The 14,881-nt window shown below is 36.6% G+C and overlaps 1 protein-coding gene across 1 annotated transcript; it reads right to left on the bottom strand.

Annotated features, from left to right (window-relative positions):
• Positions 1-624: 624 nt before the first annotated feature.
• On the bottom strand, positions 625-5,335 carry LOC133867626 (F-box protein CPR1-like). Its single transcript, XM_062304378.1, has 4 exons — positions 3,977-5,335; positions 3,756-3,873; positions 2,463-2,508; positions 625-922 (listed from the first exon to the last, which is right to left on the bottom strand). The coding sequence occupies exons 1-2, from the start codon at positions 5,095-5,097 to the stop codon at positions 3,795-3,797; spliced, it is 1,200 nt and encodes a 399-aa protein (XP_062160362.1). The 5' UTR covers positions 5,098-5,335; the 3' UTR covers positions 625-922; positions 2,463-2,508; positions 3,756-3,794.
• Positions 5,336-14,881: the final 9,546 nt, after the last annotated feature.

Here is a 14,881-nt window from a genome sequence, read left to right as displayed (position 1 = left end):
GTGGCTATCAGAGTTGCCAGAATCACTACATTGGCCACAAGGATGGTCGGCCATTCATGAGTGTGGCCATCGACCACCCACGTGGTAGCACCCACTAGATCAACCGACCACCCTTAGGCCATCAAGGCTTGCCACAACAACACTTGTTGGCCAATTTTGACATGGCCAAACCAACTCTTGACCTAAGAGGGTGATTTGGCCACCAAAGAACTCTTTTTAAAATGAACAGGTTCAAATAAAATGTATTTCGTCTTGTGCAATACTAAATCTCAATCCGGTTTTCTAACTTTTAGTAAGTGTTTATTCTAGTCCGCCCTCAGTAGTTTCATCATTATTATAAACCTTGTTGGAATATTTATGAATTCCCATGAACTAATTAACATCTGCTTCCACCTGAAGATGCTTTGAAGGGAATCATGATTTTGATGTTCACCAAATATGATTCTATGAAGTGATCAATATGCAGCTGACCTTTGGTACCTATGTAGTAAAACATTCTGTCCAACGATTTGGGAAAATCACCCATCGTTGTTGCATGTCGTGACACATCATCACATTATTTTGTCCTGTGAAGATGGATCTACAGTGCTGATCATCGATCATATATAACATGGCAGAAGCAGCATCGACGAAAAATGAAAAAACATTCGATTTGCAAGCCCTTTACAGTAAAACAAAGTCCCTGATAAACTTCGAACCCTTTAACATTGAAATATGTGAGTAGAATCTTACATCCAAAATTGTAAAATTCAGGAGAATCTTACAGAATTGTGCAAATATTCTGGTTTGGTGAAAATCCTCATGCCAGTGGAGCTGTCAAGGTTCAAAGAGCCATTTTCCCAAGAAGCAGATGCTTAAACACTTCACAATCCCACAATGAAACGGTTCCTTCTTGATGGGATGCTTCTTCAAGTACCATTTACTGTACAGGGACATGTGAGAGGTCTATTTCTTAGAAATTGTCTGATGCATACGATAAACATAATCAAAGCAGCCAAACTTGAAACGCATAAATCTATTGTTACCAACCAAACAAAAAAGTTCATCCGTTAAGCAAGAAAAGAGTCTTAATTAGCACTACAGAGACATAAACGGCTCATCCTCAAAAGCCATTTAGGTTCCAACATGACAGACCCTTTTGTTTTGTATGCAACAAGAAATTTAAATATAAGTAAAATGGCCACGTAAACAAACACAACAAATTCACATACTTTAAACTGAATCAAAACTCGAAATAGAAAACGAATGAAGCGATCTTCTGAGCTGCTCCAAATAGGATAATTACTACGTAAACAGGCATTCTCTCCCGATTTTTATCCCCGATATATTGTTTCGAAAAGTTGGCTAATATTCAAATATACTGCTAGCAAAACAGAGAGATGATTTGCTTTTACTGAATATACGTTAGTAGAAGTTCTGGATCAAGCAAGGTTAAGGGTTCATTGAAGATCCATAACCATGCTTAGACAATGAAATCTTTCTTCTGTTAGAAAAGGCCATTCGCAACACAGGATTGCAACTATTCAACAGCACAAAAATTTAAATGTAAAGATGACATCACATTCACAATGCTTTTAACCTTATGACTATTTCACGCAAACAATAACCAATTATCACTTGGGTAAATTGAAATGATCAAAGATAGAACAAAATACTAGAGATAAACAGGACACAAATGTGACTACATATTAACAGTCGTAAGAGATTCTACAGTCATTAAAAGTTTGCAGTTTGAGAGGTCTACAATCATTTTGAACCAAAAGCGATCTGTTAAAAAGACTTTGGAAAGTACCCAATGCAATTGGTAAAAGTTAGTTCTACTAGAAACTCTATCTGAATTTTGGTAGAATTCACTCCACAGTTCATAATTCACTACCATGATTTGCGAATAAAAATTTCACCAGACATAATTCTTTAAATCCACAAAGACCATTCACATTCCATTCAAAATTTATTCAAGATAGAATAAATTAGCAGTTTTGCAATGGCCTTGATTTAGTCAATCATAAAAGTGCCTATACCCTTCAAAAAAGCATACAAACATTGGTGTAAATCCCCTTACATGATCTATGTATGAAAGATATTATAGACATGATATGGCCCAGGAAAAATCAAACTAATCCTAAATAAATAAAAAGCATGATAAATAATCAATATTGTAACAGGTATTTTTCTACTATTTTTTCCTTGGACTCTCATATTTTAAATTGTAACCTTTGACCTCCTTTATCAATCCTGAGGGTTAAAAAAAGAACATGAAAGAATAACTACACAATACAAATGGTAATAAATTAAGGAAAATGACAGAATTTGTTAGTCCTCGGGAAAACAGCGTACTTGTTGTGTCAAATAACTTATTTTTGTCTCTATAAAAACAAATTGTCCGCTAAGATTGATTGGCTAAATTAAACTAATTCTAGTAGTCTTTAATTGAAATATTATGGTAAAGTTTGTTGCCTTACCACTTATCACTTTGGGCCAATTTTATGCTTTGACATGAACTCATCCCTGCAAAACAATGACATTAAAGTAGTAAGTTGAACGAAAACAAAAATAAGAAGATGCCATAACAATCATGTGTAATTCGTAAGAATTAAAGAACTAGACTGGCCGTATTCATCAATTTATGAACCAAGTTAAACAAACTCGAACTCTTAAGAGAACCAGAAAAACTAAAGAAATCAACTACTCACATAAAATTGGTAAAAAAATGTCCACCCATTAGAGAAAGACAAATGCATCCATGAGAAAAGTTAGTGAAACCAGGTATAGAAATAAGCTTGAACAAAAACAAATAAATAAATGAACATGCATAAATCATCTCCATCCATAATAAGCATAAATGAACATGCATGATCAAAGAGTGATGAAAATAGCCTGAAATCATCGTGTTCCTAGAAAAGGCAGAAGTCATCACCAGACATCTTTTCCATGGGTAAGCCAATTCCTCATACATATCGAGAACTCAATTGTAAACCCATTAGCCCTAATAGATTCATCTCAAATCTCCTAATGGAAATTATGGTTGATATTTAAGTCACCAAACCCTAACCTCATTTATAAACTATGCAAAAATTAATGATATTCATATAAATTTAGCTTCTATAACTGCTATTATGCAGCAATATAAAGCATTTATACAAACAAGAAAACTCTTGCACCCTTGTTCTGCAACCAGGAATGAATTCACCCTGTTTAAGTCATATGATATAGTCAATAGGTATTAGAGGCAGTCAAAGGTACCTACTACCTAGCATCTAAAAGATAGTCTTTCATAACATTGAAATAACATAAATTGACATCATAGCTAAAACTGAGTGAAAAGGGAAAAAGATTATCCAAATAGCACTTCAAAGATTATTCTCCCTGTGCTTGCTAGTCAGAATTATGCCTTTTCCCGCAAGGTTGAAGCTCCTCAACTCTCCTGGATCCTAACTCCTCAACTTTCTAACGAATGCTGTCCTAAAACATCTCAGTCAATGAAATCAGAATCCATCTCCAGAATCTGCTGGCAGCTACTATACTAGCAAGATCTGCATCCTTATATTTTCGAAAGAAATGTACATTCCAGCCAATGGCAAGAGGAAGACAATCAAAGACATTGCCAACTTGCATTTTATGAATCAAATTGCCTCCGCAGAACTTAAAATAGTTTTTAGTAAGTCTAGAGAACTCAAGTAGAGATGTGCATAACTCGAAATGCTGAAGCAGAAAAATTCTACATGATATAAAATTCCCAAGAAAATGAGTGATACCAAAACGGGCTCCAAAGCAGTTTTCCTTGCAATCTAATATCAAAGAGCTTGTTCCTCATGTATCACTTCCTCCATCGCTTCCACCAGCAGATTAAGGCCCTCCGCTGGATTTTTATTCCTGACACAAACATAGACCAACATGAGTTAAAAACTAAGTCCTTAATAATAAGCCAAAGAATTAATCAAACAAAAAATTGCACTCAAATCAGTTAAAATTTTACACGCTATCACCGTCGAGAAGAACAAGGCTTCCCACACAAATGGCCGTCTTAAACAATTTTGGCATAGGATAAAACTGAACCGTCCTGCCCCTTCTCTCCTCTATGTCATACCAAAAGTGATACGTATCATCGTCAGCAACCTCCTCCATCAGAACCTTCTTGCCGTCCTTGGAATACACCAAAGGCTTACAGTACTCAAAAGTCCAAGGTACTGCCCCTTGCACAATGGTGTAAAGACGAGCCCATGAGCTGAATACCCCGTACTCTTTCATCACCCAAAAATCGTTGAGTGTCACACCGACATTCACGCAAACACATAAACATCCTTTCAAGACCTCCAAACCAAGATTAAAATCTTCGTACGCCGGTAGAACCGGAATTGTAAACTCCCGGAACTTCTCAGTGGCTAGATCGAAAGCCAGAATGGTGCCCATGTCGTCCGGGGTCCCACTCAAAGTATCAAACAACCAATGGAAAGCACCGTTTAAGGACACCGAGTCCGAATAAGAACGGGACTCTTTAGGCCATTCCTCTTCAACCTTCTTCCAACAACGCCTTCTCAGACTATATACCTTAATTTCAAAGGCCCTTATATCATCAAAATTTCTATGGAACTGCACAACCCTCACCACTTTGTAGTCGTCGTTATCCGGGTCGTGCCCGAAGGACAAATCAGGCGTCCCAGACTCACAGTCAGTTATACCAGAAGGTTTTTCAATCGGCTCAAACGGCAACTTCTTGTACCGTCTGATTAATGGGTTCCAAATCAAAATATCTCCGTCACAGTTGTCAAAGCAAACCACTCCGTTGCAGTAGCCCAGGATGTCGTTGATATATCTTGGATGGCGCAGTGGCTGGCGGATGTTCACGAGGGCTCCGAATCGGTCGTCGTCGTTAAAGTCCACCCAGAAGAAATTCAGCGGCGGATCTACTTCACTGTCCAGGACTATGAGCTTGCGTTCTCTGTTGGCCGCGATGGAGAGCTTGAGATGATTGTTGATGAAAAATGAGTGGTTGATTAGAGCGTGCCATCGCTTCGAAACGCATTGTAAACGTACTAGAGTCTTGACGGGTAATCGCAGAAGTATGTCGGTGATTATCTCCGGCGGGAGAATCGACATGGACGGAGTTTATTGTGGTGGCGGAGGAGATGGGTAAATTTGAGATTTGAAAGTATCAAATTCAATATAGAAATTGCGAAAATTCTTGCCTTTTGTCGTCGCAAATGGATAGTGTGAGGTAGTGCTGTCCAAACGAAAATGGCTTTCTAGTGTGGTCTTTCTGTGAAGGGGTTTTGCAAGCCCATTTTCTAACCCTAAGTGGGCTTTTTATTTCTACCTGTAAATTCAGGTCAAGTTTGTTTACAAAGAGCCTTCATTTCATACCAAACCGGTTGAGCCTGATGAGGGACGGTTTAAGAGGGTGAAAAGGTAGACGGTTGATAATCGTTATTTGTCTAATTGTTTGTTTAGGCCGTTGAAAAAAATTGTTAATCGTGTAGGACAGGTGAGTTAACGGTTTTAAGGGAAGGCAAAAGCGAGTACTAATCGCTAACCCCCCATATATATATATATAAAATAAAATGATGTTGTTTTATATGGAATTTTAAAAAATTACACCTTACATATGGCAAAAAAAATGTACAAAAAACATTTAAAAAAAGCCCAAAAAATAGGTCTAATGCAGGTCAAACACTCAAAAATATGTCTAAATTTAAAAGCGGTTATGTAGTGTTGTTATAGCTTTAAATAACCGCTAATCACGTAAGGTGAGGCGGTTGCAGTTGTAAAAATAAAATAACCGTGTAAGAAGATTACGGTTAGTAGTTAGAGGCAATAAACGCAAATTGTAATCGCATTTTTACCCCAACATTGTCTAGATTTGGGGAAGGTGGTGTATAGGCTTCTTTAAATGGAAATTACTTCATATTGTTGAACCATTTGCTTCATTAGGTACCCCTTTCTTTAATGTCTTATTGCTACTATGTGTATGAACTGGAAACATTATATATTTGCAACTTTGTAATTTATATAATTTGTATACAATTCTAACAATTTTTTTTTTAAAAACTAACCATTAGATCTGTTTTTCTACGTGTTGGTCCTACATATTCAATTGTTGATTTTAAAAAAAAATTGTTAGAATTGTACAAAAATTGTAAACGTATGATATCTAATGTCTTTAGTAACATGCATTAATCATTCGCTTCTAAAATGTGATTTTGAATGTTAGATTTTCCCACATTCATAACTCCACAAGTTCAGATAGAAAAATATAATCATAAGATTCTAAAAGGTTAGCTAACTTTCGTTCTCTTTTTCCACTTTAGAAAAAGAAAAAGAAAATAAAAAATAAAAAAATTATTGGGGAATTTATTTATTTATTTTTTTAAATGACGGAGAACTCCTCCAAGGTGAGGCCACTTCGTTTACACGATGAGTGTGTTTCGACTCCCAAAAGCTTTGACCAGAGAAATCAATGCCATGATGGGAAAGTTCTGGTGGAGTTTCAAGGAAATACCAATAAAATAGCTTGGATGGCTTGGAGAAAGATAGGCAGAAGCAAGGATCTTGGGGGGTTGGGCTACAGAGACATTGACTGCTTCAACACGGCAATGCTAGCAAAACAATGCTGGAGGCTACTGAAGAGGCCGGAATCCCTGGCTGCTCGAGTTATGTGTGAAAAATATTTCCCTAATTCGGATTTTCTAGGTTCCAACTTGGGGAAGAAGCCATCCTTTGCTTGGAGAAGCATTTGGCAAGCAAAGGGCCTTCTCCAGGAGGTACTAATGTGGAGGGTGGGGAATGGTCACAGCATCAATCTGTGGGATGATAAGTGGATCCCAGCCACTCCTCACAAAATTCTTGATCCTGTCAGGGTGCTTCCAAGAGATGCTACAGTGGCCGATATTATTAACAGGGAAGCCAATTGGTGGATTATTCCTCTCATAGAAAGAATTTTCTCAGAGGATACTGTGGAAAAGATATGTAGCATCCCCATCAATCCTAGGTCTCATGAGGACAAGTTAATATGGAGTGGGACTAAAAATGGAGGATTTTCGGTCCGTAGTGCCTATCACCTTGAAGTGGGGAGAAGAGATAGGGATAATGGGAGTTCTTCTACGGTGAACTCTGCTTCCCACCTATGGAGGCGTCTCTGGAGTCTAAAACTCCCCCGCCATATCCTTCTATTTTTGTGGAGAGCGTGCAATGAAATTCTACCTACGAGAAATAATCTCTACAAGAGGAAAGTGGTTATTGACCAGTTATGCCGGATGTGCGGCTCCGAGGCAGAATCCGTCGGCCATGTTTTGTGGAGTTGCGGTTCGGCTCAGGCGGTTTGGGGCTGCTGTAAGGGACCCATCCAGAAGAGCTCTGTCGGGGCTGAGGAGTTCTTTGAGGTCTTTGCCGCTCTCTGTGATAAGCTGGAGGACAAGGATCTTGAGCGATTCGCCACGGTCGCCCACAAAATTTGGTCTCGGCGCAACAGGGTGGTTTTTGGGGTGCTGTTTTGCCTCCGAACATCCTGATTAAAGAAGCCTTTGATCTGGTGGAGGAATTCTGGAATGCTCAATTGCGCGCTGAAGATCTAGGGCAAGGAGGGCAATCCTCCAATGGCAGATGGGTCAAACCAGCGCCCAATTATATTAAAATCAATTAGGATGCAGCTCTGGATGGTCGGAAAAAACTTATGGGGATGGGGAACGTTGCTAGGGACTCCCAAGGAGAAGTGAAGGCAGCCATGTGCGATGTCATCCCTTACATTAGGGACCCAGTTGTTGCGGAAGCCATTGGCACTCGGTGTGCTGTCCAATTTGGCCGTAATCTGGGGTTTCAGTCGATAGAATTGGAGGGTGACGCCCGTGAGATCATCCTGGCCCTTAGCAATCCGGCGGAAGTCGATTCTATTCATGGGCATTTGTTGATTGAGACAAGGCAGATGTTGGAGTCGTTGTTTTCCTGGAGGGTCTCCCATGTTAGACGCGAAGGGAATATGGTTGCTCATCTTCTAGCTAAACTAGCTTTGTCCAAACAGTTCAATCGTGTGTGGCTTAACTCTTGTCCCAGTGAGTTGTTGTGTGTTGTAAATGCTGACCTTTATTAATGGAAGCCTCTGTTTCCCTTCAAAAAAAAAAAAAAAGGTGTGAAAAAAAATTCTTTAAAACAAAATAAAATAATTAAATTCCACACACAATAAAATTTCTGACTCTCTTAATCACATACTCTCTCCACCTAGTAACACTTTATGCAGTCACAGTTACAAAATTCATTGCCTCAACTAGCCTAAGTTTTATCTCTTCTGCAAGGGCATCAGGTTTGTCCATCACTTGAGCCTCAACTAGCCTTTTTCTAGGAAAACATAACCGCATATTCTCCATCCCTCATATGCAAAAATGAAAATACATAATCAAAGAGTCACGAAAATGCATAATCAACAAAGCCACATGAAAAATAACCTGAAATAATCCTGTTCCAAGTAACAACATCTCTCACAGGCATTTCATCAAACAAATTACCTGCCCTTTTAACTTGGCCACGTTTGAACAACCCTTTCAAGCAAATATTCCAAGATATACAGTTCTTGTGGGAAATGCCATCAAACACTTTCAAAAAAATAGAGGCAAGTGAATTCTTCCCACTATCTATTGAAACAAGGATGAATTTACCCTAAAGATGTAAATCCTAATCTGAATAGGTCTTATTTTCTTACACTGACCTAATTAAACAAAAACTAGTGTTTGCAATCATAGGTATAAATTTAACAAAACTCTGCAGAGTTTCTAACTAAAAAAATTCCTAATTTTTTTTTTTAAAATTTTTTTTATATATATATGGACCGGGGATGGACCTAATAAAAAGTTTCCGTTCAGATTAGGGATTAGTAGAACATTCTACCACAAAAAATGATAAGTAACTAGAAATCTTTTCTATGTGTGTAGAGATGCTAACTAGTCTATACTAAAAATTAATTGTGCACCACAGCTTTGCTAAGACAATAACAGGTGCAACTTTGAGTATTCTATTTCCAAGTAAAAAGTTCAGCAGTTATATCAAAATATTAACTACTAAAATATGATCATGTTGAACATGCGATTAGCCAATATGGATAAGCCAATTCCTCATACATATTGAGAGCTCAATTGTAAACCCAATAGCCCTAAAACATTCATCCCAAATCTCCTAATGGAAATTATGGTTGATATTTAAGTCACCAAACCCTAACCTCATTTATAAACCGTACAAAAATTAATGATATTCATACAAATTTAGCTTCTAACTGTTATTGTGCAGCAATATAAAGCATTTATACTAACCTCCACGGGCAGATGTTGGTATCACGGAGAATTAAGACATTATAGAATGATTTTACATCAAACAACTCTTTCTTGGAAGGTTCCAACAAAGGTATAAAAGATGTAACTCCTAATCCAATTAGGTTTTATTTTCTTACATTGAGCTACTTAATTATTATTATTATTAAAAAAAAAAAATGTCTTTGCAATCAGAGGTATAAAAATAACAATTATTAGCAGAATTTCATGCTAAAATTATATATAAAAAAAAAATATGGAGATGGACTTCAGGTCTTGGATATATCAAATTAAAATTTATAGTATTAAAATCAAAATCGACACAAAAGAGTCCTATCCGGATTTACCTAAATTATATCATGTCATATACAACTTTCTAAGAGTACCTCTCAACCTCATCAATCATGCATTGTTTTATTAAAAGCGTAAAGTGCCCTTAAATACATAAGAAGTATACAAAATGAATGCTTAGAAAGAAAAAACGAAAGCCTGAAACAAGGCCCAAAGCGAAACCACCCTCACCCTTGAAACCCACTAAATGCAAGAACACACCCCCAACAACACAACCCATACCTCATAATACTGAGATAGCCCTCTATTTATACTACAATCAATCAACCAAGCTCTATTTATACTCTCAGAAACAAACAAAAATTAAAATAATAAAAAATCAAGCTCTATTTATACTGCAATAAGCTCAAAACAATCCCTCCTAATCAACAATATGACATCAGTTTTATGCAATCATGTTGTATTTAAAAAAAAAAAAAAAAAAAAAAAAAAAAAAATTCCTCTCCTCTAGCAGAATATCAATTAAAAAAAATAAAAATCCACCGCATTATCTCATCATACATCCCATAAAAGATACTTTTGGTAAAATGAGGCAAATCTCTATGAAGATCATTCATGCCTGAACTCCCCCTAAATCACAAACAAAAAACTTCCTAGAAAAGGCAGAAGTAATCAACGGACATCTTTCAGTGGGGCAGAGATGCTAACTAGTATATTCAAAAAATTCATTGTGTACCACACCTTTGCTATGAAAATAAAAGGTGCAACTTTGAGTATTCTATTTCCAAGTAAAATGTTCAACAGTTAGATCGAAATATTAAGTACTAAAATATGATCTTGTGAAGATGGAACTCATCGATCATATAACATGCATGGCTGAAGAAGCATTGACGAAAAAAAAAAACATTGGATTATTTGCAAGCCCTTTTCAGTAAAACCCGGGTCCCTGAGAAACATTGAAAAATGTGAGGAGAATCGGTACTTAGCAACTCAAGTCAATGAAGTCACATCGGAACATATACTCAGGTTTGGTGAAAGTTCTCGTGCCAGTGCCACCGTAAATAAGATTTTGAAAAGAAATAATATCAGAATTTTGGTAGAATTCAAAACATATTTCATAATTCAACTAAAAAATTCCCCATAGATAATTCTAAAAATATACCAAGAGCATTCACATTCATATTCCATTCAAAATTCATTTAAGATGAAAAGTACTACACATCTCAAAGTGTTTTTTTTCAAAATTTCGTTCATAAAATGATGTGTCATAATTTTATGTAATTCATTATTTTTTAAAAATGTGTCGTAATTATTTGAGAACAATTTTGAATTTTTTTTTTGAAAAGTCTAGCATTTCTCCTTTTAGAGTACATAATTGTAGAGTCCATTTGTTATTTAGGTAATATGGACATGGAAGGTTGATTAAGCTCAAAAATCATAAAACTGATTATGATACTAAAAGCTAATTCAAGTTTAAAAATATTCGGTGCAAGGCATTTACGCATAAAGAAAATGGATAGACTAAATCGAAAATTTTTGGTAATGTAGACTTGCCCCTAACTAGGTTTTATCATCTAGGTTTTATCTTCATCTTGAGAATGCATAGAAGTAAAAACTTTATCTTGGGAACGCATATCTAGCTAAGGGCTAGATATGTCTTTGACAAGAAGAAACACAGGAGGTTTCACCGTGATGCCAATGGTTTTGGTATGTGAAAAAATGGAATTGATTTCTAAAATAAATAGCAAGTGTGTGTATGTGCACAATGTGTTAACAAAACAATGCAGAAAATAAATAACACAAGATTTTTGTTAACGAAGTAGAAACCCAATTAAGAGAAAAACTACTTCGGGGCAGCCAAACTCAGGATATCCATTATTCAGAACAGAAGACTACATATAAGACAGTAACACTCACATATTACCAATGCAGTGGTCGTACATTGCTCTCTAACGTGTAACCTAACACGAACGCCTCTCAACCAGGTCTCCTACGTAAATGGGTCTTCAATGGATTCTTGCCTTATGAATGAGCGCGTATGGACGGGAATCCACGTCGTCTGGACGGTTGAATCAATCTTCCCTTATTTGAACTTGGAAAGAAAATCTGAAGCTGATTGATCACTGGAAGTCGTCCGGACGGGCTACTGAGTCGTCCGAATGGATGCAAGCTGGAACATAAGCTTCTCGATACTGATGAAGGTCCAAACGGGAATCCACGTGGTCCAGACGGATGATGCTTTAGGGTGAAGGGCGTCTGGACGGTATGACACGTCGTCTGGACGGCTGACAGGGAACAGAAAACTTCTGACTTGTAAGCAGTGCATAATCTTCTGAAAGCACTCTGAATAGTGAAATTCCTGTTAAAAAGCATCTTTACATGTAAATGATTTTGTCCAATCAGAATGTAGCCAATCACAACCTAACAGTAGGCATAATTGTGTTGTCGTTGGTTTTGGTAGGTATAACCTTGAAGCCAATGGTTATGGCAATTATAGAGGTGAGTCTTCATGGACTAGATAGAATCTTTCCATGCTTTATCTTTTGAAGTTCCTGCAAGATCTGGTTTCTCATCCATGGCAAGTGGGTTTTCTACCAGCATTGCAATGCTCTCTCATTCATGTGTGATGAGCTGTGATTGTCTAACACTTGACTTTCGCAATGACTGTAGACGGAATACTACTGGGGTAGAACTCCCCGATGAATTCAAGCCCCACATCGAAGGCTTAAGAATAAGCCTACTGATGTTTTGAAATTTGAGCCCCTCATGTCTCCTATACCAAATAAATGCTAGCTGTGGAATTTGAGATGGAACAGTCTCGAAGTGGTCATGGCTACATTTAATGCAACATATGCTATTAAATTATTATTCTCTTTCCTGCAATTTGGTTATTGGCTCTTTTTCTCTTTTTTTCTTTTTTTCACATTAAGACGCTTTTTTATTTTTTCCTTTTTCAATGTGACCTATGTAATGGAGAAAGAGTTTTATATGAAATTATTATTATTATAAATTTCCATATGGCTGCCTTCAGAATTGTGGTGCCCCTTTATTCTTTCATAATTTAATCTTGTAGGTTGCCTGGAAACCTAGTTTCCAATGGAAACCGGTGATCTTCAGTTCAATTGAATTAGAGAGTATCTAATTAGTTATTATATCAAGAGTATTTTTGTCACTTCACATTTTTTTTTTTGATAAAAATACTTTTACCCTATAATTAACTGGATACTCTCTAGTTTAGTTGAACTGAAAAGGATCCTAATACGTTTCCAATTAGGTTACCAAAGTGGTGGACCGGTGGTTAGAGTTGTTATTATTATTATTATTTTTTTTAATTTTTTTTTATTTGGGTAAAGTACATGTGATGTGGCAGTGGGACTTAAAAACATGGTTTTTGGTTTTAGTTTTCCAAATGAACAGAAAGAAAAATTCTAGAGGGACAACTGTTTTACAATTCGTTAATAGGTATGCGTTGAGGAATTTAATTTTTTTTAAATTGGCTAACGTTGTTCTAATTACATTAACATGTTTTAACAGATGGTAAAAGAGTTGTAAAGGTGTAATACATATAACATATAGCATTACTCAAATGAAAATCTAGTGCAGCGGCGTTTCTTAAATTGCTTTTATCATAAGGAGTTAATATAACTTTTTAAAACTCGATAACTCTTGTTAAATTAACCATAAGTAGGACTATTGTTGATGCTAATTTTTATCCGGTGACGAGGCGCGATCAGAGACGTCCCTTCTTCTATGTGCTGACCTGCAAAACAAGAAAGACCCGCCGGGGGTTGGCCGGCGAAGCCTCCTCTCCTCCGACGGTCAAGTCAGTCCATTGTTTGTAAGAAGAGGAGAAAGAGAGAGGGAGAGACCAGAGGGTTCAATCCTCCTTCAAATAGTTCGAATACTCTCTTTTATACTCCTGTAGGCTATATGTTTATATTGCCCTTGTCAAGCACAAGGCTCTATGTAGAAGTTTAATATCTTCTCTGACTTGATTTGACTGATCTAATAAACACTGAAGGCTGCCAGTAACCAAGACTCGTGGTCCGGAGATCAACCGGAGTCCGGAGTCCGGGATTCCATTAGAAGGCAAATCTGACCCCACTTTGGATAGGGGAGGAATATTCCCTAACAACTATAAATGAACAGAGTTTCTTGCAAACATGTTTTGGCTGGTTTTGGACAAGGCCGACTCGATATATTTCAAGGTTTGGCGAGAATTTTAAATGAGGTATTTTTTATATTTAAATATTAAATAATATAATTATTTTTTTTCTTAATTTTTTGTATTATATTTTAATTTAAAATTTATTCATAACTCTTTTAAGATTTATGCTTCATTTGTTTCGACGTAAAATAGTTTCCGTCGTAAAATATTTTTGACGAAATAATTTAAAAAAAAAAAACAATTTTCTCAAAAATATTTTCTAGCGTTTGGTTCACACGAAAAAATTATGAAAGGTTAAAATGCAATTGTTGTCGGTATCTGGCTACGTCCGGTCGCCATTGCCGGATTCCGGCCGGACTCCTTCAGATCCACCGGATCCCGGCCATTTAGGCCAAATCCGACTGGATCAATCCAGATTCGTCTAAATCAATGGCCGGATTCCGACCATTTTGGCCGAATCCGGCCGGCTTCCAGCCAGATTCTGCCGGAATCTGGTCTGCCAACATCCGGCAACGGTGGCCGGGTGTCACCGGATGTTGCCGAATTCCGGTGCCGCTTGGATTTTGACGACCAACCATTGCCGAATTTCGGCTATCGGATATCAAACATGCATGCCAATGACAAAGAGTTTAATTTCGGAAAATGATTTACGATTTTTAAAACCGTAAATTGTTTTCCAAAAATTAAAGAAGGTTTTACAGTTAAACTAAAAATGATTTTCGTTGATCATTAATTTCGCCCTTACCAAACACCGTAAAATTCCTAAATCATTTTTCAGAAATCATTTTACGTCGAAACAAACAGAGCAACAATGTTATATTGCTCATAGCAAATCTATAAATAGTTGATGTAAAAAACTCTTGAGCTAAAAATTATATTTTGATCTTATGAAGATTAAATATTTTTGCAAAACTGAAAATGAAGGCTTTTGGAAGGAAATTATTTTTAGTTACCTTGATAACATGTCACATTTTTAGTAAGTAGCATTTTACAAACATTTTGATGCCTAAAAAAGGTTTAAAGTGTATAATTTAAAATTTTATAATTTTTTTAAAGTTGTAGAGAATAGATTCTTTAATCCCAAAATGACATCTTCGGTTTCCATAGAAACTAAATTAATGACTAGGAGACAAAT

Source organism: Alnus glutinosa, chromosome 5 (assembly GCF_958979055.1).
Source record: "Alnus glutinosa chromosome 5, dhAlnGlut1.1, whole genome shotgun sequence".
NCBI lineage: Eukaryota > Viridiplantae > Streptophyta > Magnoliopsida > Fagales > Betulaceae > Alnus > Alnus glutinosa.
The sequence above is the reverse complement of the archived record's forward strand: the minus strand, read 5'-3'. Positions and strand labels throughout refer to the sequence as shown.